Source organism: Drosophila nasuta, chromosome 3 (assembly GCF_023558535.2).
Source record: "Drosophila nasuta strain 15112-1781.00 chromosome 3, ASM2355853v1, whole genome shotgun sequence".
Lineage (NCBI taxonomy): Eukaryota > Metazoa > Arthropoda > Insecta > Diptera > Drosophilidae > Drosophila > Drosophila nasuta.
Genome location: NC_083457.1, coordinates 28,552,271 through 28,573,292, shown reverse-complemented (window position 1 = coordinate 28,573,292; position 21,022 = coordinate 28,552,271). Strand labels below are relative to the sequence as shown.

Sequence of the window (21,022 nt, the reverse complement as noted above, 5' to 3'; positions counted from 1 at the left end):
AGTCTGAGTGAGAGCTACGAAACATTTCTGACAATTTTAAATGAATTATTGTGTATACAGTAGTGTAGTAAGAATTTGGAAAGTCTATAAATGCAGACATTCAAATTAAATGTAGTTTATTTTTGTGTCGCGGCTTTACTTAAACAAATATTTTATAACAATCTTTGTTTGTTAACTATGGTTTTGGTTTGATGTTTGTTTTTCCATTTTTTTACTAACAGCTAATCCAGATTAGCCGTTACTTTGTCATAAAAATATACCGATTTTTAGAATTTGCACAAATACTAGTTTATTGATACATTTCTTCAACCTGCGGTCACACTGGTTTTGTGCACGTTGTGTTTATATTCTGGTTGAGCTCGGAGAATGCAGAGAAAGGAACCGAATCCCTTCATAAAAGTGGGCTTGCGTCCTTGGCTAGCCAAGCAGCTGCTGCGACTAGGTGAGTCAAATATTATTTGGTGCAACCACCAATATATTATTGAAACGAATTACGAATTAAAGGCCTCAAGGAAGCTACACCCATACAAGAAAATTGCATACCAGCTATTTTAGCTGGCAAGGATTGCATTGGAGCAGCAAAGACTGGATCTGGCAAAACTTTTGCGTTTGCCTTACCCATATTGGAAAAACTAAGCGAAGAGCCTGTCAGTCATTTTGCCTTAGTGCTAACGCCCACACATGAACTGGCGTATCAAATATCCGAGCAGTTTCTGGTGGCTGGTCAACCAATGGGTGTCCGAGTTTGCGTTGTCTCTGGCGGCACCGATCAGATGATCGAGAGCCAGAAGCTGATGCAACGACCACACATTGTTGTGGCGATGCCAGGTCGCTTGGCAGATCATCTGACTGGCTGCACTACGTTTTCATTTGATAACTTGAAGTATCTCGTGGTGGATGAAGCGGATCGCATGCTGAATGGTGATTTCGATGAGAGCTTGGCCATCATCGAAAGTTGCCTCCCAAAGACACGTCAGAACTTGTTCTTCTCGGCCACCATGAAGGACTTTATCAAAGAGTCTAGCATATTTCCCATAGCCAAGGATGTAAGTATACAAATTCACATAAAAAAATGGATTCATTTTAAATATGTTTTTAATGTAGTGCTTAGAATGGTCCCAGGATTCGGATGTGGCCACCGTGGAGACGCTCGATCAACGTTATTTGCTGTGCGCTGATTATGATCGCGATATGGTGCTCATTGAATCTCTACGCAAATATCGCGAACAACATGAACACGCAAATGTTATGATTTTTACAAACACAAAGAAGTAAGTTGAGACATCCATGTATTGTAGAATTATCCTCGTTAATAAAATTAATGTCATTTACTTCTTTAGGTACTGCCAACTGTTGTCTATGACCTTGGCCAGCATGGAGATTGAGAATGTTTGCTTGCATGGTTTCATGAGGCAAAAGGAACGTGTCGCCGCCTTGGGTCGCTTCAAATCGAATCAAGTGCGCACCTTGATAGCCACAGATGTCGCCGCACGCGGTCTTGACATACCCAGCGTGCAGCTGGTGATCAATCATATGCTGCCACGCACCCCAAAAGAATACATACATCGAGTGGGACGCACTGCAAGAGCCGGACGCAATGGATTGGCCATATCGATATTCCGGTTTCCCCGTGATATGGAATTGCTGGCCGCAATCGAGGCCGAGATCAATACAAAGCTAACAGAACATCCCATTGATCGTAAGTGTGAAGAATGTTGGTAAAGAGAGTTTAATTCATATTCTATCAATTATGCAATTCAGAGCGCATGGTGGAGCGCATATTCATGCAAGTGAATGTCACAAGACGCGAGTCGGAGATGCAGCTGGATAACAACGATTTTGATGAGCGTGCTCAAAACTACAGACGTAAAACGTGGATAATGGAGGGCAAGGATCCTGACCAAATGGAGGCACTGTAAGTGACTTATATGACGACTGGAAATATATTGATTACAACTTCAATACTTTTGACAGCTATCGCAAGAAACAAAAGGATAAACTGCGGGAAATACGACGTAAGCGTAAACAACAGCAAGCTGAGTCCGCAGCCAGTGAGGAAACCAAGACAATGTTATTGGATGAGCGTTTTAAGTCTGTGGATGGTGCGCGCTTTGAAAAGAAGTTCAAAAAGCGTTCGACAAAGGAAACAGAAGCTGACGGCAGCAAATCGAAAACGCTAACAAAACAGTTTAAAGCAAAAGCACCAGCCAAGACGACATCGACATCAAAAGTAAATCAGACTGCGAATGCGAAGCGCAAGGCGAAAGTAAAGAGATAAAATGGTTTAAATAAATTGTGTATATGTATACTTTATTATAACAAAATAACTTTCGAGCTTACACTACTAAGCAGAGTTGCGAAAGAACGCAACATTAAATATGTTTTGTATGTAATTTCAAATGTTCCGACAATGCTTAATCGAAATGCAGCCTTTGGGATTAAGAGCAGGCACTTTGCGTACTTCATGTTCCAAGTTTCAGTCTAAATTAATTGTTAGCAGCGCATCCTCGGGATAGGTTTCCAGCAGCACTTTGGCACCATCGTTGAACGGGTACGAAATGCTGCCATCAATCACTAGATCTGTGAATATAGGTTAAAAACTTAATATGACAAGTTCTATTGAAGATCTGACGATGTCACTTACTGGCATCAATGCAATGCGACTCGATGAATACGCTCTGCACGAAATCTCGCGATTTGAACGTTTTCGGAGATGGCCAGACACCAACACAGATTTGTTCGCGAATCGAGTAACAGATACGCGGATCATCAGGAGCAAAGAGCAATCCTTGATTATAACCATGCGCAATACTATCCACATTTTGCAGCATTTCAACCATATCCGGCGAACTTGCATTGGGCAACGATCGCAATAGATCACCAACATCACAGCTGGTGATGCGATTGATGCTTGTGTGCCACGATGTGGATCCTGTTCCAGTGCTCACGCACAGACCAGAGCACTTTGTTTTGTTAACCACATCCTGATGGTTCAGCACCAGCTGCAAATGTGACACTCGCGCCGACAGATTTTCCCCAATAAAAACCTGTTGTGGATGATGATTTAAACTGCTTTGATTCGTCTTGGTTAGCTTATTTCTAAGCAGCTTACCTCGTTGAGTGCCAGATAGGGAAGCACTCGTTTCATTTTGGCCTTGTATTTGGCAGACATTTGCTTATCGAGCAGTTCCGGCGACGTTGTCACCTGTTCCATTTTGACAGCCGTGTGGCGAAACAAATCCGTTGACTCAGGAATTGTGCCATTGCTGCCCAGGAGCGTGGTGCGAATGCGCGAGCGATGTATCCACTTGAAGTCACCCTAATAAAGTTATTTAATATTAGTCATTTGCACTATTTATACTATTATATAGTACACTCACGTTCTTGATGCGCTCGACCGCCTCGGCGGGATTCTCAGAGTACTGTTTGGGCAACATGAGGCGACCCTCTGAGTGCTTGGGGTCCGAATTGAATCCCACTATTGGCGTCTTCTGCTGACTGAGCGCAAACAATGGACTGGCCCGATTGGCCGAGAGCAGAAAGGTGCCATCGCCACCAACAGGCACGATGACATCTGCCCAGCTCATGACATCCTTGCTCAGAGAGCTTCTAAATTCAAGTCTGCTTGTTTATTAAAGTCCAACAGCGGACGGAGCACAAGGTGAGAAGTGAATGGAGGAGGGAGAAATCAGGATGTTGACATTTAACGACGATGACAATACACCAGAGGACATAGACACAATAAAGCCAACAGACAGAACAAACAGACGTTAGAAATAGTATACAATTGTAATCAATATCAAGATCATCAATATAGGAAGGCCAGTATTGCAAACAAAGGCATCAAAACAATTGCGTCAATTCACTCACCTGCTGGACATTTTAACCTCGCATCCCACATTCTCAAAGCTCTGCACAATGCGACGCTCAAAGTCCTTGTGGAGATTGTGCAAATAGAGCAGCATTTCAACGTCGGTGCCCCGATCGCGCAGCTTCTGATCCAATTGTTCCCGCGACAGTTGCGGATGACGCAGTTGCTCGACCTCATAACGCGAGAGTTTCGTGACGACCAGCGCACGCTTTAGCTCGAAATTCGCGGGTGCAAAGTTGGAATATTCTGTTGAATTGAGAATGAATTAATAATGCAACTGACAATTCCTGACAATAACGAATGCTTAGCAAAGCCAACACAATCTTACATGTGCCTCACATGGCAAAGCTGATAACAAAAAAACGGAAATCGCAAACACAAAGATGACGAGAAAGTAAACAACAGAAAAGCACTTCAGAGGCGATTGCCCCAAAAATGAAATTGCGCTCTATAAAAATGATCAAAAATACCATACAAATGCAATGTAATCTTTTCTTCCTTACCTTTGGCAATTTGTTTTAGCAATTGCTTCGTTTTCAACATGCTGAGCAACAATTATGTATATATTTTGGTTTTCACGTATTTGATAAGTTCTTTATTGAAATTCTTAAAATTCGTATATAAATTCAAATAATTATAATTTTATGAAAAGGAAATAAATTTATACATATGTTTTGATTTTCTTATGTTTTGGTTTCATACATTCGAATTAAATGTACATTTAAATTGTTGATTAGACTGCTATCAATTATTTATCCACACCACAACACACAAAACTGCAAATATTATCCGTTGGCATTAAACATTTTTTTTGTTTGGTAATATAACGTCCACGTTCTTAGGCTTAATTAGATTAACTGATTGATTGTTATTTCGTATTTTAGGTTTCGCCGTCACATTTAATTCTCGGGTACGAAAAAGTTTGCTTTTAGTCGTCATTTATCGTCGTTTGTTTCTATTTTTTGTTCGCTTTCGTTTCACCACATCCATCTATCTTTCTCTTTCTGTCAGTGTTCGTTCTTTCTTGTTGTGCATTGCTGATAAGCGGCACGGCCTTTTCTTATCAGCCAAAAATAATAAAAATTAAAACAAAAACACAAATACTTCTCTCCACAGTTTTCAGTGTATGTGTGCTGCTGTTCACAGCGATTGAACCGGCATCTGCTGCTGCTTCTTATTCTACGATTATTCACATGGCTTAAGTGTGGCCATATCTGCTAAAAGAAACATTTCGATCGTTATAACTTAAAGTTAATAATAGTTGGCCCTTTTCGAATTTTTGTTAACGCCATCATCTTGATGATCCATTATTTATCTGTTTAACCAAATGGGAATTATTATATTTGGGTAAATCAAAATTTTAAAATAAAATCAAAACAACAATTACCTTTATTAATGAGCTTGTCTGCTGAATGTTGTTCCGTTGTCCTTAGCAACATGATTGCATTTTTGGCCACTGTCATGTTTGCAAAGGTGTTTCTGTCCAAATTCACCAAGTCGGCTAAGCGCAAAGAATTATTAGGTACGAATCTGGTTTGGGTATTGCCATTTGTTTGCTCACGAATATTACCCAAAGCAAAATCATTCGCTGTGCGAGCTTGATATTGAGGGCCCAAGCGATTTTGCATATTATTATTGGAAATTTGATTGGCTGGATTCATCAAAGAATTCAACAAATTCGAATTTTCAAAGTTGCGTTCAATAATCAATGAACTATAAAACGGATTATCATTAACAGGGTTGAAACGCACCAAATTTGGCATCTCTCTAGTAGTTTGCAGTGAATTCTGAAATGCATTGCTCGAATTAATTGATATCTGTTGTTGCGGATTATATCCATTATTATAGTTTGAATTTGAACGCACCAAATTTGGCATCTCTCTAGAAGCTTGTAGTGAATGTTGAAAATCATTGCTCGAATTAATGGATATCTGTTGTTGCGGATTATATCCATTATTATAGTTTGAATTATTCATGTTGCTATTGAACATGTTTGGATTATAGTTCGCATTGTTATTATTACCATAATTGCCACTATTTATATTAAAGTTGGCATTATTATTATTATAGTTGTTGTTATGGTTAAATGCATTTGAAGGGCCTCCATTGTAATTGTCAATATTGTAATTGTTGAATAATGCATTCGATCCGTTGCGCATTAGGAACTGTCCGCGATGATTTTTGGTTCCCAATCGCTGTTGAACAGGAATCCTGTTGCGATTATTATTGTTAAAAGGCACAAACCGTTTGCTTTTTCGTTGTTTAGCACGAAGATTTCCGCCTCCATCTGTTTCGTTGAGATCTATAGAATACGCACCAGGCGGTCTATTCATATTATTGGTGGCTTGGCCTCGCTGCTGACCAGATCCAACAGATGCTTCAGACGTTGCTGGAGTGGTACTTTGCTCAGTTTTCTTTTGGCTATTGTCGTCTTCGTATAATTGATTAAATTCATTGGTCTCGTAGTCAATTTGATTATTAGTCGAGTCCTGAATTGACGAATCAAACTCATCATCGATCGATGTGGTCTGCTCTAATTCCAATTCGTCGTCATCACCATCGTCTTCATCGTTTGCTGCGTCATTATCCTTATAGGATTGCAAATGAGCTGCCTGTCGTTTTTTTTTGTTTGCCCAGAACAGCCCGGATAGATTTTGGGAATTTCCGGCTTGGGAACCACAAAATGATCGTAATATTCATCTGTTAAATAAATGCATTATATACAAATAACTATGTTTTTTTCATTAATTTACTTTTACCTAAATTCATAGACACAGCAGCAGTGTTGAACGAAGTCATTGTAACACATTCAGTAAATTTAACAATGCAAGCAGCGCGGATTTACAGTTAGCAAACGCAATATCAGCTGAGAGAAAAAGCCGTTTCTTTAAGCTATTTTATTTGTCGTGGTGTGGCCATAAGATATCTAAAATATACCATTTAGTGGAGTGTAAAACATTCGAAAATACAGAAAATCCATTAATTGGATAAAGATAATTACAATGTGCAAATAAAGAATTTAAATTAATTTATATTTAAAAATAATTTTATTCTTAATTATTTATTTATTGTTTGCTCCGCACAGTTTCATGAATACTGGCCAGGCTTCTATTATATTCGATTTCTTTGCAGAGTTGCAATCTGTTCATCAGTTTAAGATGGAGTAATCGATGCAAGAAGCACAGCTAGCTTCACTTGATTCCGCCACTTTATTTCTGACTGCAGAAAGCGCGATACGTGCTATGAAGATTTAAAAATGTAAGTATCTGGTAAAGTTAAAGTAAAAATTAAGTAAATTGTAAATTGTGATTGCAGCACATATAACTGTGATTAGTGTATGATCTGCCTATTTGCAGAACTTAATGTTGCAAGATCAAATCATAGTGCAAGGCAGCATTCCCTTTAACCGGCTATAATTTACATTCTAGTCACGTGGTTTTTGGGACTGTATTTTGTTCTAGACAACTATAAACCTACAAATTTGATTCACGCATTAAATTATATTGTTTTCTGTTTTTAGGTGAAATACCAACAAATTGGCTTGTTTTAACAGGCGTGTTAAAAAAAATTGAAAATTGGGTAAGTGTAAATTAAAACTTGTTATTGGTTAAATTTTCATTTGCGAACACGAGTCGCTGGTGTAAAGAAAATCTCCACTTTAGCTAGTGCTTTTTATTTGTTCGCAGAACAATGTTCTTCGCCCAAGCATAACCCAAATTTGTCTTGCCAGAAATTTGCGGTGCATATTTTTTTTGTGAAGTCGACATTAAACCATTTCAAAGCTTCGAAGTGCTTTCAACATTTATTATTTTACTAATAAACTGTTTTGTTTTGCAGAGAATGAAACAAATGCTTCAATGGATTTGATTGATGATGGCAACAAAAAGAGGTGAGATTTTATATATTTATTTTAATTTTGGAGTGCTTTTATCTGATGATATTTTACATTTCTGACACCTCATATGAACCGCTGTGATTCATTTCAATTGTAATTAATTTACTGAAGTTGCTATCATAACAGCAAACTCTCATGATTTATTATTGGTTTCTAATGAAGGTTTTTCGTTTTTTATAGGTTAAAAATGTTCATCGTGTGGGACATTTCCTTGGCCGCCATTTTGGGTTTCCTCACTCGACTGTGTCGGAAATAATGCCTAGAATTAGGTTAGTGTTTACATTTCTCAACATTCCTTATTCTGCAATATGATGAAATCATAAACCATTCACAGACACCATATAAAGGCGAAGCGTTGACAAACTCCTCCAATATTCTTTTGGAGATAGCGAGTCTTGCCTAGCTGGTTATGGACCATGGTTAAAAACTTGGCACTGACTGCTTTAATTTATTATAAATTTGTTTTGATTTTATCAAGTGTACTAATGCTTTGTATTCTCTTGTTTACAGGTGTTGCGTTGAATAAATTATAAAAAAGATCTTCAATAAAACACTTTTTTAAATCAAAAATCGTTTTTTACTAGATTTGCACGCTCTCTGAGTGCAAGTTCTTGATTCTGTTTAGCTATCATGCGATCACCCTTTGATTTCTTGCCAATGCCCAGCTTGGGTAACCCGCGATTCAGACCCTCGAGCAGCACACATGCTTTGCACGGCTGTTGTGATGACACAAAACCGCAGCGTTCGCAGATACCACGCACAGGCTTCTTAACCGTATCCTTGAAGCGCAGCTGTTCTCCCGAGTAAATTATGTCCATAATAACCGAGGGGCGCACCTTCTCCAGATCTTTGAGGAAAGCACGCGCATGGCCGCGATACGCATTTGGTGCGAAAACGCATTCGGTGGAAAAGTAGACCAATTTCTTATAGTGTGCGTACATGACGATTTCCTTCTCATAGCTATATTTCAATGGCTTGACGCGTGAAATTGAATCCTCACCACCGCCAGTTCTGATGTCCGTGCAGCGACGCAATCGTGCAGTGTCGCCGCGCAGAATATTCATTAGCACCGTTTCCGCAATGTCGTCGGCATTGTGGCCGGTGGCAATGCTGTCGACAGCCAACAGTTTTGCCCCACGATCCAAGGCTTGACGACGAAATACGCCACAGAACGTACAGTTGTTAGATCGTCCGATTTGGGCCACAATGCGATCCATTGTCCAGCCATAAAGCTCCTCGTAGGAAAGAATCTTAAGTGGCATTTTGTAATCATCTCTATTTTGTTTGACCGTCTCTAAACTGTCGTCACGATATCCCGTAATTCCCTCGTCAATAGAGAGCAGCACCAGGTCGAGGCCATAATCGTGTCTTTCGTTGAGCAGCTTTAATCTGTATTATTATATATTAGTTAATCAGTTGACAGTAGCTAAGATGCGTAACTTACACATGTGCCAACACTGTTGAATCCTTGCCACCGCTTGCAGCAACAGCAACCTTCTCTCCTCGACGAAATAGATTGCTCGATGTGATGGTGTGATGAATTTCAGCTTCGAAAGCAGCAAAGAAGCAATCTTTGCAGAGTGCGTCACCAGTTTTTGGGCGCTTAATGTGGAATTTAATTAATACTTGTAGTTGATATTAATTGGGAGTTAACTCACTTTTAAAGTGGCCCGGTTGCCACATTTCGCTTTACACTCGATGGGCATTTTTAGCAGCTGCTTAAATATTAAATTGTTTACAAATAAAGAGCATGCTGTTTGTTATCGATAAATAATAATTCAGTGTTGCTAAATGTCATATAGTACTTGCAACATGGGTTGTGTTGTAAAATTTAATATCAACAGGTGCTCCCAAGTCGCTTGATATTTAATGTAACGAAATTATATGAATTAATTTTTTGATGACAAAATGTGTATTTTTAGTAAGAATTTACACAGCATTTTGAAACTGATTTTTTTTTTTAGCAAAACGATTAAATATTTATCGTTTCTATTAATCTTTACAATACTGTTAACGTATAGCAAGTGTTAAACGCAATTCAACAACACTGCCGCTACTACAATAATAAATAACAGATTCGAATGCGACAAAAACTAAAATTAATTAGAAGTGATGAGTTTAGATGATGATAGCGCGGAATATATACATCAGAAACTATACCGCAGTAAGGGGGAAATGTGGTAATGTCAAATTAGATGTCAGTTCATATTAAATTTTGAATAATAACAATGATTATAACACAGCAATCTACGCTCGTCAAACAGATGTTTACGTTGAACCTAAACTAAAATCCAGCACAAATGCAGGGATACCGGCTGCAACAATGGCTGGAAGTTCAAATGGTATAGATATTGGCGCTGAACACGATGTTTGGTTTCACATTGCCATGCGTCTAGATCCGGAGGATGTGCAGACATTTGGACTGGTCTGCAAACAGTTTGCCCAACTGGTGAACTCTCGAGTATTCTGGCGTAACATGTATAGACGCTACTGCCTGAAGAGTGGGTCATCCAAGGCCTGGAACTTGCAGCTTCCTGCCCAGCTGCAGTTGGAGCAAACACGCAATTGTGATACGAAAACCTTGCGCTCTCTCGTAACCGAAGCGTTTTTTTATTGCTATCGGCCGTTGAAGGAGCGATTGGAACTGGGTTACAGCTTGGACTGGTTATTGCAACGGTCATTTGTGTCCTGCACCCAGAACAAGTATCCATGCCTGTGGATTGTATGTTATACTCTGAGTAATCAGCAATCCAATCACATTCAATTCCGACACGGAGAGCAAGAAGTGAAGGCCACAAATGATGAAATTGAAGTGGTCAATGATTGGGAAGCTCTTGCGAATGATGAAGCTAATTCTTCACTCCCGAGCTATAATTATGAGCATCGCCACGAAGGTGTTGTTCTCTTAATAGTCTTGTGTCGCCAATATATGCCTCTTCCGCTGCAGCTGCTCTACAATCAGCAGCAGTCGCGATTCCGTGTCAAAGCCACCCGTGAAATGCTCTGCACGGATATGAGAGCAAAGAACCTTGAACTGGACTTTGTGGACGACAATAATAGTAATAGTAAATTGAGTGTGACTGTGAAATACTCGCGTATAGAAAAATACAAGGTTTTGCCCTGGTGGCATCCGGATTTTAAAAAGTTTTTTAAATAAAACTGTTTCCAAGTACAAATCGGTTGTTTGTTCGTTGTTAAGTTACAATAAGTTGGGACACTAATCATAGCACATATTTCAAACGGTGCTTATCGAAGACACTAACTGGTTGTAGCTTTCAAAAGTATTTCAAAATGCAACAGGTTAGAATTCTGTTAACAATTAATGTCACTCAAAATGCCGTTTTAATGTCCAACGTGATGTTATCTTGAGTGTGTGGGAACTTGTTGAACAGATGTTGTACATGAGTATGAACTACCGGTAACAAAACATTTCTTTTAACTCGTAGATACACAATTGATAATGGTATTTATCTGCCTTATCTTTGATCAGCTGGCAATAAATAATCAAAACGCAAGGTGTGGAAAACGAAGGTACATATCGATACGTAATTTTTATAAAAGCGAATGCAATTCTATAGATTACAACTGGAAGATTATTGATATATACACTTTGATCTTAAATATAACTGTGGGCTACATACAAAAAAACATTCAGAAGTGCTTTCGATATACATATAAAAATTCCGATCACTTTTGGTGTCCGCGTCTTTTAAATGGAGTGCATTGTCCTCCCCTGAGTTTGACAACGATTAAAATTTACACCTTGCCAAGCATATCGTGTCCATAGGGCTTCTTGCGATAACCACCTTTGAAGGCAAATAGCTTGAAGGCCACCACCATCATGATAATGCAGAAGGCATATAGAAACATGCCCATTCGCATGTCCATGTCAGAGAAGACGTTTGCGATTTGGCGTTTCTGCCGCATCGTGTCCAGGGTCTCATGCAGCAGCTCCTCTCGCTGCACCCCGTAGCGACTTACAAACTCCGGATTATGGATATTCTTAAGGAAACTCAAGACAGCATCCTTGTTCCAAGTAATGTCCGCATTGGATTTCGATGCAGTTGAGGTTGTTGTTGCATTGCGACGACATTGCGCACAGCTGCTTGCACTGGGGAACTGCACTTTGAGGAATTGCGGATCCTCGGTGGCGTCGCCGGCCAGGCGCTGATTCACCTCATTATGGGCTTCCCACAGCCACAGCACGGCTTCGTCCTTTGATGTCACATTCCAGATTTTGCGTCGCGACGCCATTGCCTATAATTACGAGAGAATTGAAAATATATATTCGATACTCACAAGCTATCTCAATAGCGCTTAAGTTATTTAAACAGCTGCTATTAAAGACAATAAATGAATGGAGGGCGTAGTTTGTGTACTCTAGACAAATCGACCCAAAGCAGTCATTTTTAATGGTAGGCTGTCGATTTTTGTTGCATAACGAAAATCGCAGTGGAAATATTTTTTGAACAATTTCACAACGCATAGATCACAGAATATAGTCAACATCATTACGGAAACGTGACTGGTCAATTAAATTTATTTATCAGCATAATACTTGTTATTCTTGCATTATTATTGGGTCTTTGACCTCTCATAAGAATGAAAGTTCTGTATTATGCATTCGCTTAATCTGCAACAAAGTTCAAGAAACATCTGCTTAAACAGCGACCTAACTGGGTTACGTATTCATTACGTAGTAATTTTGGGGTGTTGGAAATTACCTACTGAAAGAATTATTATTCGTTTTTTATTTTGGGCATCAACTTCCGTCAGATAATTGCAAGAAAATAAAGGTATAAATTTGACTATTGTTATGAGTCGTGTAATCGCCTTTATTTGCCATAAATAATAGATAATATGTATTTCAGCAGTTGGAAAAATGTATTTCTGGTTAATTGAAAAGTCGTGACTAAGCATTTAATTTAAAGCAAATGAATAGTAGATAAATGAGCATGATCATTTGAGGTCTACTAGTCTTTATACCCAATAAATACTGATAACAAGGGTAGTGCAGAGCAGTGCAAGTTAGAAAATCCAAAACTTCTCTTGCCTTATCTGTTTAAATATAAATTTTTATACCCGCTACCCATAGGGTAGAAGGGTATTATAACTTTGTGCAGGCAGGAAATGTATGTAACAGGTAGAAGGAGGCATCTCCGACCCTATAAAGTATATATATTCTTGATCAGCGTCAACAGCCGAGACGATCTAGCCATGTCCGTCTGTCCGTCTGTCCGTATGAAACACTGGATCTCAGAGACTATAAGAGATAGAGCTATAATTTTTTTTCGACAGCATTTGTTATGTTTGCACGCAGATCAAGTTTGTTTCAAATTTTGCCACGCCCACTTCCGCCCCCGCAAATCAAAGAAAATCGAATAACAAGCGTAATTTTAAAGCTAGAGTTGCGAATTTTGGTATATACAATATTTACTATAGTAGTTATGATTCCTGAAAATTTGGTTTCGATCAGATAAAAATTGTCGAAGTTATTAAAGAAATACTTTTGTATGGGCAAAAACGCCTACTTACTAGGGGTCTTAGTTGCTTTGGCTGACAATCTGGTATATTGTGCCGTCTATGGTATATTTTGAATGTGGTACTATGTCGATATACCAATACCATATACCATTTGGTATATTTTTAGTATTTTTGTAGTATATTCGGTATATTTTGAGAAAATACCGCAATAAAAGAAACATTTCTTTTATTCAAAATGGGTAGCTGGTATCTCACAGTCGAGTACACTCGACTGTAGCTTTCTTACTTGTTTATGTTGTGATGAAAAAATACCAAAAGGTAGAGCAAGAAGCTTGAAATTTGTAGATTTTTAGCTTGCTTCGGGTCACATTAAAAGCGGAAAGTTTGCGGGTAATGAAAATAATTAGATTAGCTATGGTGTTCGAGGAAATATATTACTAAAAATGATCACTCGCTCTTGTTATATGACTCAATGATATACAAAAACAACGAAACAAAGTCGTGATCAACATGACCCTATAGTTAGAGCTATGGTAATAACTAAATATTTGAAATGAATGTATACAATAACACTCCGACTTTTCATCAAAACAACTTGGGGGTTGAGAGTGATGATCTCATTAAGTGAAAGCGCCTACTACAAATAATAGCCACTAATCCACATCATTACCACGTAGTCGTCGTTAAATTATATCTGTTGCTGTCTGTGTGCTGCGATGACTCACCTGAAAGTGTTCGCTGCAATCGGTGCAGCCAAAGAAGTTCTTGATGTAGCCATGCATAGCCTGCAGGACCTCCAGTGGATCCTGTGCCGCTTCGTTCTTCGCTGCCTGCACGCTCATAAAGTGGAAGAGCGTCCACAGCGAGCAGCTGTAGCCACGCAAATGCGGACTGGAGCCAATGCATCCAACAAAGTGGGTGGCCGAGTAGATGGGCGCCAGTTTGGCCTCCAGACGCTGCAGCTCCTGTTCGAAAGATTTGCCTGGCAGCTGCTGATTGAACTGCACCACGTAATCTTTCAGCTTGGACACAAGCTGCCGTCCATTGGTGCCCAGGGGATTATAGCGCTGCAGCACGGTCAGGAATCGTTGCAATGCCAGCAAACGTTCGCCACCAATCTCATTCACCTTGGGTACCTCGTTGTGCAGTATAGTGCGTATGGCCATCTCCAGATCGGCCTGGTAAATGAGGTGTTTGTTGCGACGCACCTGCTTGATAATGTCGTTGAGGGCTCCACTCTTTGCCGTGGTGCTCGCCTGCTGTTGGTGATCGTCTGCTGCTAAAAGCTCAAGTCGCGGCGCGAAATTTAGTGCAGTAAGCGCCGTCTCAATGGTCTTGGCATAGACCTCGCTGGTGGGTGCAGTCGGCAAAAGAGTCTTAACAACGCCCTTGCGGTCCACGAGGGCGATCACATCCTTTGAGGTGTCCAGTTTGTATTTGGCAGCAACGGCAGCCTCGTTGAAACGACGCACCTGGACCACAGGCCATTGCAGCAAGAAGAGCGCTGTTTGAATGGCCAGCGTTGAGTTCTCCGGCTCATGGATCAGGGCAACAAACTGTCGTTGGCTGTTCACACCCTCGAATAGTGAGACTTCGGCATCGATGACTGGGGTAAAGTTGGGCCACAAAGTGTTATTAACCGTTTGATTTTCGGCAGCCACTAAGACGGCCAACATATTGCGTATTTCCTCGGGTTTTTGTGACTCAATTTTGTGACCGTATTGCTGATCATTGGGGTGGAATCCGGGTGGCATATAACGCAAAGTTGGATAGCCCATCACTTCGTAGGTGCGACAGATGCCGTTGTTCTCCTCAGCGGCACAGTCAATGGCACTCACAATGACCACATCATGCCAAGCGTGCAATTGCTGCGCCAACTCCTTATACGTGGGCGCAAAGCGTCTGCAATGTCCGCAATACGTGTTGTAGAATTCGACAAGCGAACCGCGATTTTGTTCCAGCACCGTTTCATTGAAATTACCCACCGTCAACTTGACCACCTTATCTTGATCGTCATAGAGGCCAAGTGTTTCGTCCGCCGGCTCGGACCTTTTGTTGACAAGAGCGTCGAATCTGCTGAGTGGAACGCCAGCTGTAACCAGTTGTTCCACTGTGAGCATTGCGCCCACAAGAATTGAAAGTGCCAGCTGCGCACCTGGTCGCGTCATTATTACTGCTAGTTTCGCTTCTAGCTACGCTCGTTCAGAGGTGTTCAGAGTGCAATGCAGTGAGAACGACTGATATGATATTACTACCTAACCATTTGGAATGTTTTATGGTTTCAATAACTTTTGATTAGCTGCTGTGGCGTTCAATATACTCTTTTGCTCTCTCTTTTTGTTCTGCCTCTGCTTCTTCTTTTCTTCTGCCAATTTACTCACTCAGCAGCAGCAATGAGCAATGTCTATGAACGCGAATCACAGTGACTCAATGTTAACGGCTGCCTACTATTCTCCCATTGTTGATCTATTGCATAAAATTTATGTTTATATATTATGACGATAGTTGCATAATTATCAGCAATGCAAAATTAAAATAAAATAAACATTTATGGGCTTAAATTAATTTTTAATTTTGCTCAAATACAACAAAACAGTGACTCGATTTCTCGGCGTAATTGAGAGTTGAGCATCTCCGAAGGCTGCATTTGATGCGATATACCATATTCAATGTTATCGATAGCCGCTCGATACACTCTACATTTGTTTATTGACAAGTTTGCTTTTGCAAACACAAAAAAAATTCAGAATATTAAAAAATTGTATTTTTTGTGTAGTCTACATGATTTTACGTCCATTGAGTAAGGCTTTTAAGCCTCCATCCACATCAGATGCAGCCTGTATATTGCTTGTAGCCGTCTTTGTGCCCCTTACCTACATTTTTCACGTCACTGTTGTGATGCCGGAGCTGCATGTTGTGGGAGGATTGTGGTATACGTTGGTATGGCTAGCGGCGCTGTTCGTGTTGTTTAACATCACGTCGAATCTGCTAGCCTGTATGCTTGTGGATACCACCATTAAAAGCAAGTGCATGACCATTCAAATACTTAGTTAACTGTTCCTAATTTAATCAGACTCTTTATCTTGTGCAGAGGAAATACTTAAGCCCCCTTTGGAGCCGGAACTTCTGCGTCAGTGGCACATGTGCGATGCTTGCCAGGCACTGGTGCCGCCGCGCACCTGGCACTGTGACGTCTGCGATGTGTGCATTATCAAGCGGGATCATCATTGCCGCTTCTCCGGCTGCTGCATCGGACATCACAATTATCGCTATTTCTTCTATTTTCTGGTCTACATGTGCGTTGGCGCCGGCTTTGTAGTGATCAATGCCAGCATTTATCTGTGGTATCTGCACGCGGATTACTATTGGCGGCCTTATACGGTTATTGCCTTATTTGTGCCTGCTCTGAGTTTTACCTTGTTTGCGAGCTGGGAAAATTTTTACTTGTTTTTGTACGAACTCAATATTCTGGCATTTGGCATCTCGTTGTTGATGCTGATTTATCACTTCCCCATATTTAAGCGTGGCGCAGTGATGAAGCAACGCAACAGCACCAAACATGATCTTGGCCTGCGCGCCAATGCCGAAATGGTGTTGGGCAAGCGCATGCATTTGACCTGGCTGTCACCATTTCTGCGCAGTGATTTGCCACACGATGGCATTAATTGGATACCGGGATCAAAAGCAGAATGAATCTCTTAGCATTTTAAATCTAGTCAACAAATAATCTCTCACCTCATAGCTCGAATTATTTTCACAGTTCCAATAATAGTGATTGCAACACGTTTTAGTAGAATTAAGTAATTTATATTACTTGCATTTATTTCAATTTCGTATTTATTCCAATTATACAACGACATTAACAACTCTCATATATGTACAGCTCACGGACTTATTTATCTAGGAAACCATCGCCAACCAGCGATTTCAGCTTGGCCAAATGCACTTCACTCAACGTGAACCCCTCGTTGATGCGCTGAGCCAGCGTCGTCGCCTCCATGTTATTCTCCACAGCATACTGCAGCGTAGCCAGCGCTTGGCTGGGTGCCTTGTTTTTAACAGTGGCCTCCACGTATTCGAGCAATGCACTTTCGGCTGGCGTGCCGGGAATGCGATGTTGCTGCTTGTCAATGTAGGAGAATACTTCGCTGGCTTTATCGAAGCTGCTGCTATCACCGCGTACTATCAGTGTTAGAATGTCACCCAGCATGTGGCCGGTAAAGGAGACTTTGCGTACTCGCTTCAACGACTCTTCGATCTTGTTGTACATGTCGATAGCCACCTTTGCGCATTGTTCGGGCAACTGCTGTTGGCCAGGCGCATCTGCATTGGGACGATTATCGACCATGATGCGCAGCAATAAGAGCAAGAGGCTTTCGCGATGGGTGTGGTCGAATATTACCATATCGGACCAGATGCGAGGTATGTGTTCAACTGCAGCATTGATCTCCAAGGCTCGCAGTATCTCCTCCATGATTCCTGGCTCGGGTATATAGATGTTTGGCACCAGCAGATCGTATGTGCGCATGAAATCCTCAATGGTTTCAGTCTGGCATAAGAGTGCCAAATAATTGCGATAGTAAATGGATTCTTTGAAGGAGTCGCCAACCAAGTCATAGTTGTTGCCTGTGTGCAGCAGTTCATCCACCTTCTTGGCCAGCGCTTTATCGTGCAAATGATTGCGACACACATCCATGGCCGTGGCAAAGAAATATGTGTCCCGTTGATGTTCGATCTTGAAGTGCTTGCCAGCAATTTCATTCAGAATATCCACGATGACGTGCGAGACTGGAGCACGCTCGCGACAAAATATAATCAGTAAAAAGTAATAAGTCCCTAGACTGGGAACCACACCCAGTTGCTTGAATTCCGATAGTATCTTCAGGGCAGAGCTGCGAGCCAATTTAAAGTTGCCAAAAGAACTGATGCACTGTAGCGCGGCGTTAAGAGTGCCCAGATTGGGACGCAATTGTTGCTCGGCCATTTGCTGCAGCAGATCATTGCACAGTTGCCAACGTTGATCGGCTGTTTCTTTCAAAAAACTGATAATCTGGATGATAGAATTGTAGGTATTGGTGTCCAGTTGTATCCGCTTTTCGTTAGCTTCCTGTAACAGTGCATATGCTCGCTCGCACTGCAGATACTTAGCCATGCCACGAATGAGAGCTGCATAGGACTGCGGTGTCTTTGGCTCTAGAGCAGCATACAGTTTTTCAGCCAGATCGCCATCCTTCCAGGTTTTACCGTGACGTTCACGACGCCGGCTATTCTCACTGAACCAACGTTCCTCCAAGAAATCCTCCGGCAACGGCTCCTGATTGTTGTAGAAACAAACAAGCTCCAGTAGGCTTTGCTTTAGTTCATCACTGACCTCGATGCCCTTCTGCTCCAACAGATTATATACCAATACAGCATCCGTTAGTTCACCTTGTGCAATTATCTGCTGCAGCGAGCTGGCATCCACTTCCGATTCTTCAGTGTAAACCATGCGGGGAGCAAATTTCTCTATGGGTGGTTGTGCTTCTTGATGCTACAGTGTCAATCATATAATAGTTAATTGTATATGATCAATTTAGTATATTTAAGGTACTTACCAAAAATAACTCGCGATGCTCTTCTTTAATCCAGCTAGCTGCTTTACGCCCCGCCTCCTTCGATAGCGTATAAGCTCGCTTGGCCACATTTGACATAGGTATCAGGAACGGATCATCGTGGTATTTGTAATGCGGCGCGGTCGGATCGCGTCCCACAGTGCTGGCCAATGCCTGCAATAAATCTGTGGGGGAGCGTTCAATGCGATTGGGAATTTCAATGTGCTCTTCTGCAGCCGGTGTTGTGGTTGTGTAATGTGTCCCATTGCCACTTGTAATGTGCCGCACAAGACTTGACTTGGGCAACAGGCGGAACTGACGCGTTAGATACATTGTAAGCGATTTTAATTATAAATCTGCTTATTTTCAGTTAAAATAAAGTATTTTTTAATTTATAAATAAAACGTTGCTTAAGATGTGTTACAGCCAGTGTGACCGAGGCCAAGAAGTGAACCAATGTCTAACATTAATGGTCACACTTCAAACAGCTGATTTGTTACCGTCGATAAAAGGTGGCGGTTAGCCGATTAAATACTTAACGAAAGTCGCATTCCACTTAACTAGTTATTTAAATTTGAAATTAACTGACAAATAAATTGGTTTAGTTTTGTCTTTGTATATCTTTAAATTGTTCAGATAATTATACAAATTGGTTATAAAGGTTATTTTGAATAGCAATTTTTTTTGACGTGCAACTCACTACGCAGCAATACTTGCCTGGATCTAGCTTATCTCACCTTTTGATATTGCTGGCGTCTCAGTTGCTCGTTTGCACTGCGGGTGATCGCTTGTTGAGCTGTCTGTCATTTTTTACCTGCTTCGGAAAAATGCCGAAACCGATCTTGTACTACGATGATCGCAGTCCGCCGGTGCGCAGCTGTCTGATGTTAATTAAAATGCTGAAGATCGACATTGAGCTGCGATTTATTGATTTATTCCGGGGGGAACAGTTCGGGAAGGAGTTCTTGACGGTAAGTAATGCAAATCTATGCCAAGCTGGCAATAGTTATTTTCTGTTCCAACAGTTGAACCCGCAGCATAGTGTGCCAACGCTTGTACATGATGAGCTAGTGCTCACTGACAGCCATGTGATACTGATATATCTGGTGGAACAGTTTGACGCAGATGGCACTCTCTGGCCAAGGGATTACTTGGCGCGGATGAAGGTGTTGAATCGCCTGTTCTTCGAGTGCTCCTTTCTATTTCGCCGTGACAGTGATTTAATGGTAGTAGTATTAACTATACGCTATACACTCTCCTACTGATACTCTTACCACATCATCTAGTCGGAAATCGTGCGCAAGGAGTTTGCTAATGTTGATGTGGCCTACCACGAACGCAAGCTCTGCGAGGCATATGGCATCATGGAGCAGTATCTGGCCGAGCAACAGTATATGGCTGCTGACCAGGTAATGTGTGGCGTGTGGAAGAAAGCAAAACCACAAAATCTGAATCCATTCTCTCGTTCTCTATGCGCGTTTAATTGAGTTTAGCGTTACGCTTTGGTTTCAGCTGACGCTCGCTGATATATCCATTGTGACCACACTCAGCACAGTGAATCTCATGTTTCCCGTCGCGACAGTGGAGGCACAACGTTGGCCGCGATTGCAGCGTTGGTTCGCCACAATGCAGCAATTGGATGCCTATGATGAGAATCGCATTGGCTTGGAAAAGCTCCGTCAAATTGTGGAGCAAATGGGCAAATTTGAGTTTCCCAAGCAGCAACTGGATAAGGCTGCTTAACCAAATATGATTGTAATTTCTGCTGGTGAAAAGGATATTAATATACTTCTGGAATACAACATAAAAAACACCGCTAATTATATTCTAAAACAGTTGTGCTTGCGGTATGAGCCACCTTAATTAGCATACAACTGAACGAGTGAACTTGAAGCCTGTTGTTGATTTCGAGGGTTACGCGTTTCGGTTTCGTTTTGTGTTTGCACTCGAAATGTTGGCTAAATATTTGTTTGGACCGCGTACGCTTTGAGGACTGACGACAGCATGTCATGCCTAATGGCCATATCGAGTGCGCAAAATTTGAGTAGGGTAATCCTTAAAGTACTCCTACAGGCCGCTAATTACACGCACCCCACGCGAGTACTCCGCGAATTCGCTTCTGGTCATTCATAAACATCGCACCCAAATCAAACACAGTTTAGCGCATGTACATTATATAAA

At 41.1% G+C, this 21,022-nt stretch overlaps 8 protein-coding genes, 1 long non-coding RNA gene and 1 other non-coding gene across 15 annotated transcripts; 6 read left to right on the top strand and 4 right to left on the bottom strand.

Annotated features, from left to right (window-relative positions):
• Nucleotides 1–258: 258 nt before the first annotated feature.
• On the top strand, nucleotides 259–2,298 carry LOC132790979 (probable ATP-dependent RNA helicase Dbp45A). Its single transcript, XM_060799746.1, has 6 exons — nucleotides 259–442; nucleotides 505–1,046; nucleotides 1,105–1,271; nucleotides 1,341–1,699; nucleotides 1,762–1,915; nucleotides 1,975–2,298. Exons 1-6 carry the CDS (start codon nucleotides 367–369, stop codon nucleotides 2,276–2,278), a joined length of 1,602 nt encoding a protein of 533 aa, XP_060655729.1. The 5' UTR covers nucleotides 259–366; the 3' UTR covers nucleotides 2,279–2,298.
• On the bottom strand, nucleotides 2,290–6,739 carry LOC132790982 (NAD kinase 2, mitochondrial). 4 transcript variants are annotated; one of them, XM_060799750.1, is made up of 9 exons: nucleotides 6,631–6,738; nucleotides 5,737–6,571; nucleotides 5,259–5,658; nucleotides 4,375–5,186; nucleotides 3,871–4,117; nucleotides 3,381–3,624; nucleotides 3,113–3,319; nucleotides 2,645–3,047; nucleotides 2,290–2,580 (listed from the first exon to the last, which is right to left on the bottom strand). In XM_060799750.1, the coding sequence occupies exons 4-9, from the start codon at nucleotides 4,412–4,414 to the stop codon at nucleotides 2,477–2,479; spliced, it is 1,245 nt and encodes a 414-aa protein (XP_060655733.1). In that variant the 5' UTR covers nucleotides 4,415–5,186; nucleotides 5,259–5,658; nucleotides 5,737–6,571; nucleotides 6,631–6,738; the 3' UTR covers nucleotides 2,290–2,476. The 4 variants fall into 4 exon arrangements, with proteins under 4 accessions (XP_060655733.1, XP_060655732.1, XP_060655734.1 ...); XM_060799749.1 differs by having other exon boundaries at nucleotides 5,259–6,571; XM_060799751.1 differs by having other exon boundaries at nucleotides 3,381–3,621; nucleotides 5,259–6,571.
• A 26-nt stretch (nucleotides 6,740–6,765) lies between these two features.
• LOC132790988 (uncharacterized) lies at nucleotides 6,766–8,336 on the top strand. Of its 2 annotated transcripts, none has more exons than XR_009632848.1 (6): nucleotides 6,766–6,780; nucleotides 7,004–7,129; nucleotides 7,392–7,450; nucleotides 7,709–7,760; nucleotides 7,947–8,035; nucleotides 8,277–8,336. It is a non-coding gene; the product is annotated as an uncharacterized LOC132790988 (long non-coding RNA). The 2 variants fall into 2 exon arrangements; XR_009632849.1 differs by having other exon boundaries at nucleotides 8,101–8,336.
• LOC132794576 (small nucleolar RNA Me28S-Gm3255) lies at nucleotides 7,797–7,879 on the top strand. Its single transcript, XR_009633249.1, has one exon. It is a non-coding gene; the product is annotated as a small nucleolar RNA Me28S-Gm3255 (small nucleolar RNA).
• LOC132790984 (cytoplasmic tRNA 2-thiolation protein 1) lies at nucleotides 8,232–9,552 on the bottom strand. The gene is made up of 3 exons (XM_060799756.1): nucleotides 9,425–9,552; nucleotides 9,211–9,368; nucleotides 8,232–9,155 (listed from the first exon to the last, which is right to left on the bottom strand). Exons 1-3 carry the CDS (start codon nucleotides 9,470–9,472, stop codon nucleotides 8,330–8,332), a joined length of 1,032 nt encoding a protein of 343 aa, XP_060655739.1. The 5' UTR covers nucleotides 9,473–9,552; the 3' UTR covers nucleotides 8,232–8,329.
• Nucleotides 9,553–9,941: 389 nt separating this feature from the next.
• LOC132790986 (transmembrane protein 183) lies at nucleotides 9,942–10,953 on the top strand. Its single transcript, XM_060799758.1, has 2 exons — nucleotides 9,942–9,946; nucleotides 10,010–10,953. The coding sequence occupies exon 2, from the start codon at nucleotides 10,090–10,092 to the stop codon at nucleotides 10,921–10,923; it is 834 nt and encodes a 277-aa protein (XP_060655741.1). The 5' UTR covers nucleotides 9,942–9,946; nucleotides 10,010–10,089; the 3' UTR covers nucleotides 10,924–10,953.
• A 332-nt stretch (nucleotides 10,954–11,285) lies between these two features.
• On the bottom strand, nucleotides 11,286–15,587 carry LOC132790978 (sulfhydryl oxidase 1). The gene is made up of 2 exons (XM_060799745.1): nucleotides 13,976–15,587; nucleotides 11,286–12,023 (listed from the first exon to the last, which is right to left on the bottom strand). Exons 1-2 carry the CDS (start codon nucleotides 15,416–15,418, stop codon nucleotides 11,523–11,525), a joined length of 1,944 nt encoding a protein of 647 aa, XP_060655728.1. The 5' UTR covers nucleotides 15,419–15,587; the 3' UTR covers nucleotides 11,286–11,522.
• Nucleotides 15,588–15,946: 359 nt separating this feature from the next.
• LOC132788622 (probable palmitoyltransferase ZDHHC24) lies at nucleotides 15,947–17,124 on the top strand. Its single transcript, XM_060796118.1, has 2 exons — nucleotides 15,947–16,272; nucleotides 16,342–17,124. Exons 1-2 carry the CDS (start codon nucleotides 16,032–16,034, stop codon nucleotides 16,941–16,943), a joined length of 843 nt encoding a protein of 280 aa, XP_060652101.1. The 5' UTR covers nucleotides 15,947–16,031; the 3' UTR covers nucleotides 16,944–17,124.
• On the bottom strand, nucleotides 17,036–19,300 carry LOC132788620 (small ribosomal subunit protein mS39). The gene is made up of 2 exons (XM_060796114.1): nucleotides 18,845–19,300; nucleotides 17,036–18,780 (listed from the first exon to the last, which is right to left on the bottom strand). Exons 1-2 carry the CDS (start codon nucleotides 19,172–19,174, stop codon nucleotides 17,143–17,145), a joined length of 1,968 nt encoding a protein of 655 aa, XP_060652097.1. The 5' UTR covers nucleotides 19,175–19,300; the 3' UTR covers nucleotides 17,036–17,142.
• Nucleotides 19,301–19,591: 291 nt separating this feature from the next.
• Nucleotides 19,592–20,665, top strand: LOC132788624 (glutathione S-transferase E14). 2 transcript variants are annotated; one of them, XM_060796120.1, is made up of 4 exons: nucleotides 19,592–19,812; nucleotides 19,867–20,067; nucleotides 20,128–20,250; nucleotides 20,335–20,504. In XM_060796120.1, the coding sequence occupies exons 1-4, from the start codon at nucleotides 19,669–19,671 to the stop codon at nucleotides 20,365–20,367; spliced, it is 501 nt and encodes a 166-aa protein (XP_060652103.1). In that variant the 5' UTR covers nucleotides 19,592–19,668; the 3' UTR covers nucleotides 20,368–20,504. The 2 variants fall into 2 exon arrangements, with proteins under 2 accessions (XP_060652103.1, XP_060652102.1); XM_060796119.1 differs by having other exon boundaries at nucleotides 19,593–19,812; nucleotides 20,354–20,665.
• Nucleotides 20,666–21,022: the final 357 nt, after the last annotated feature.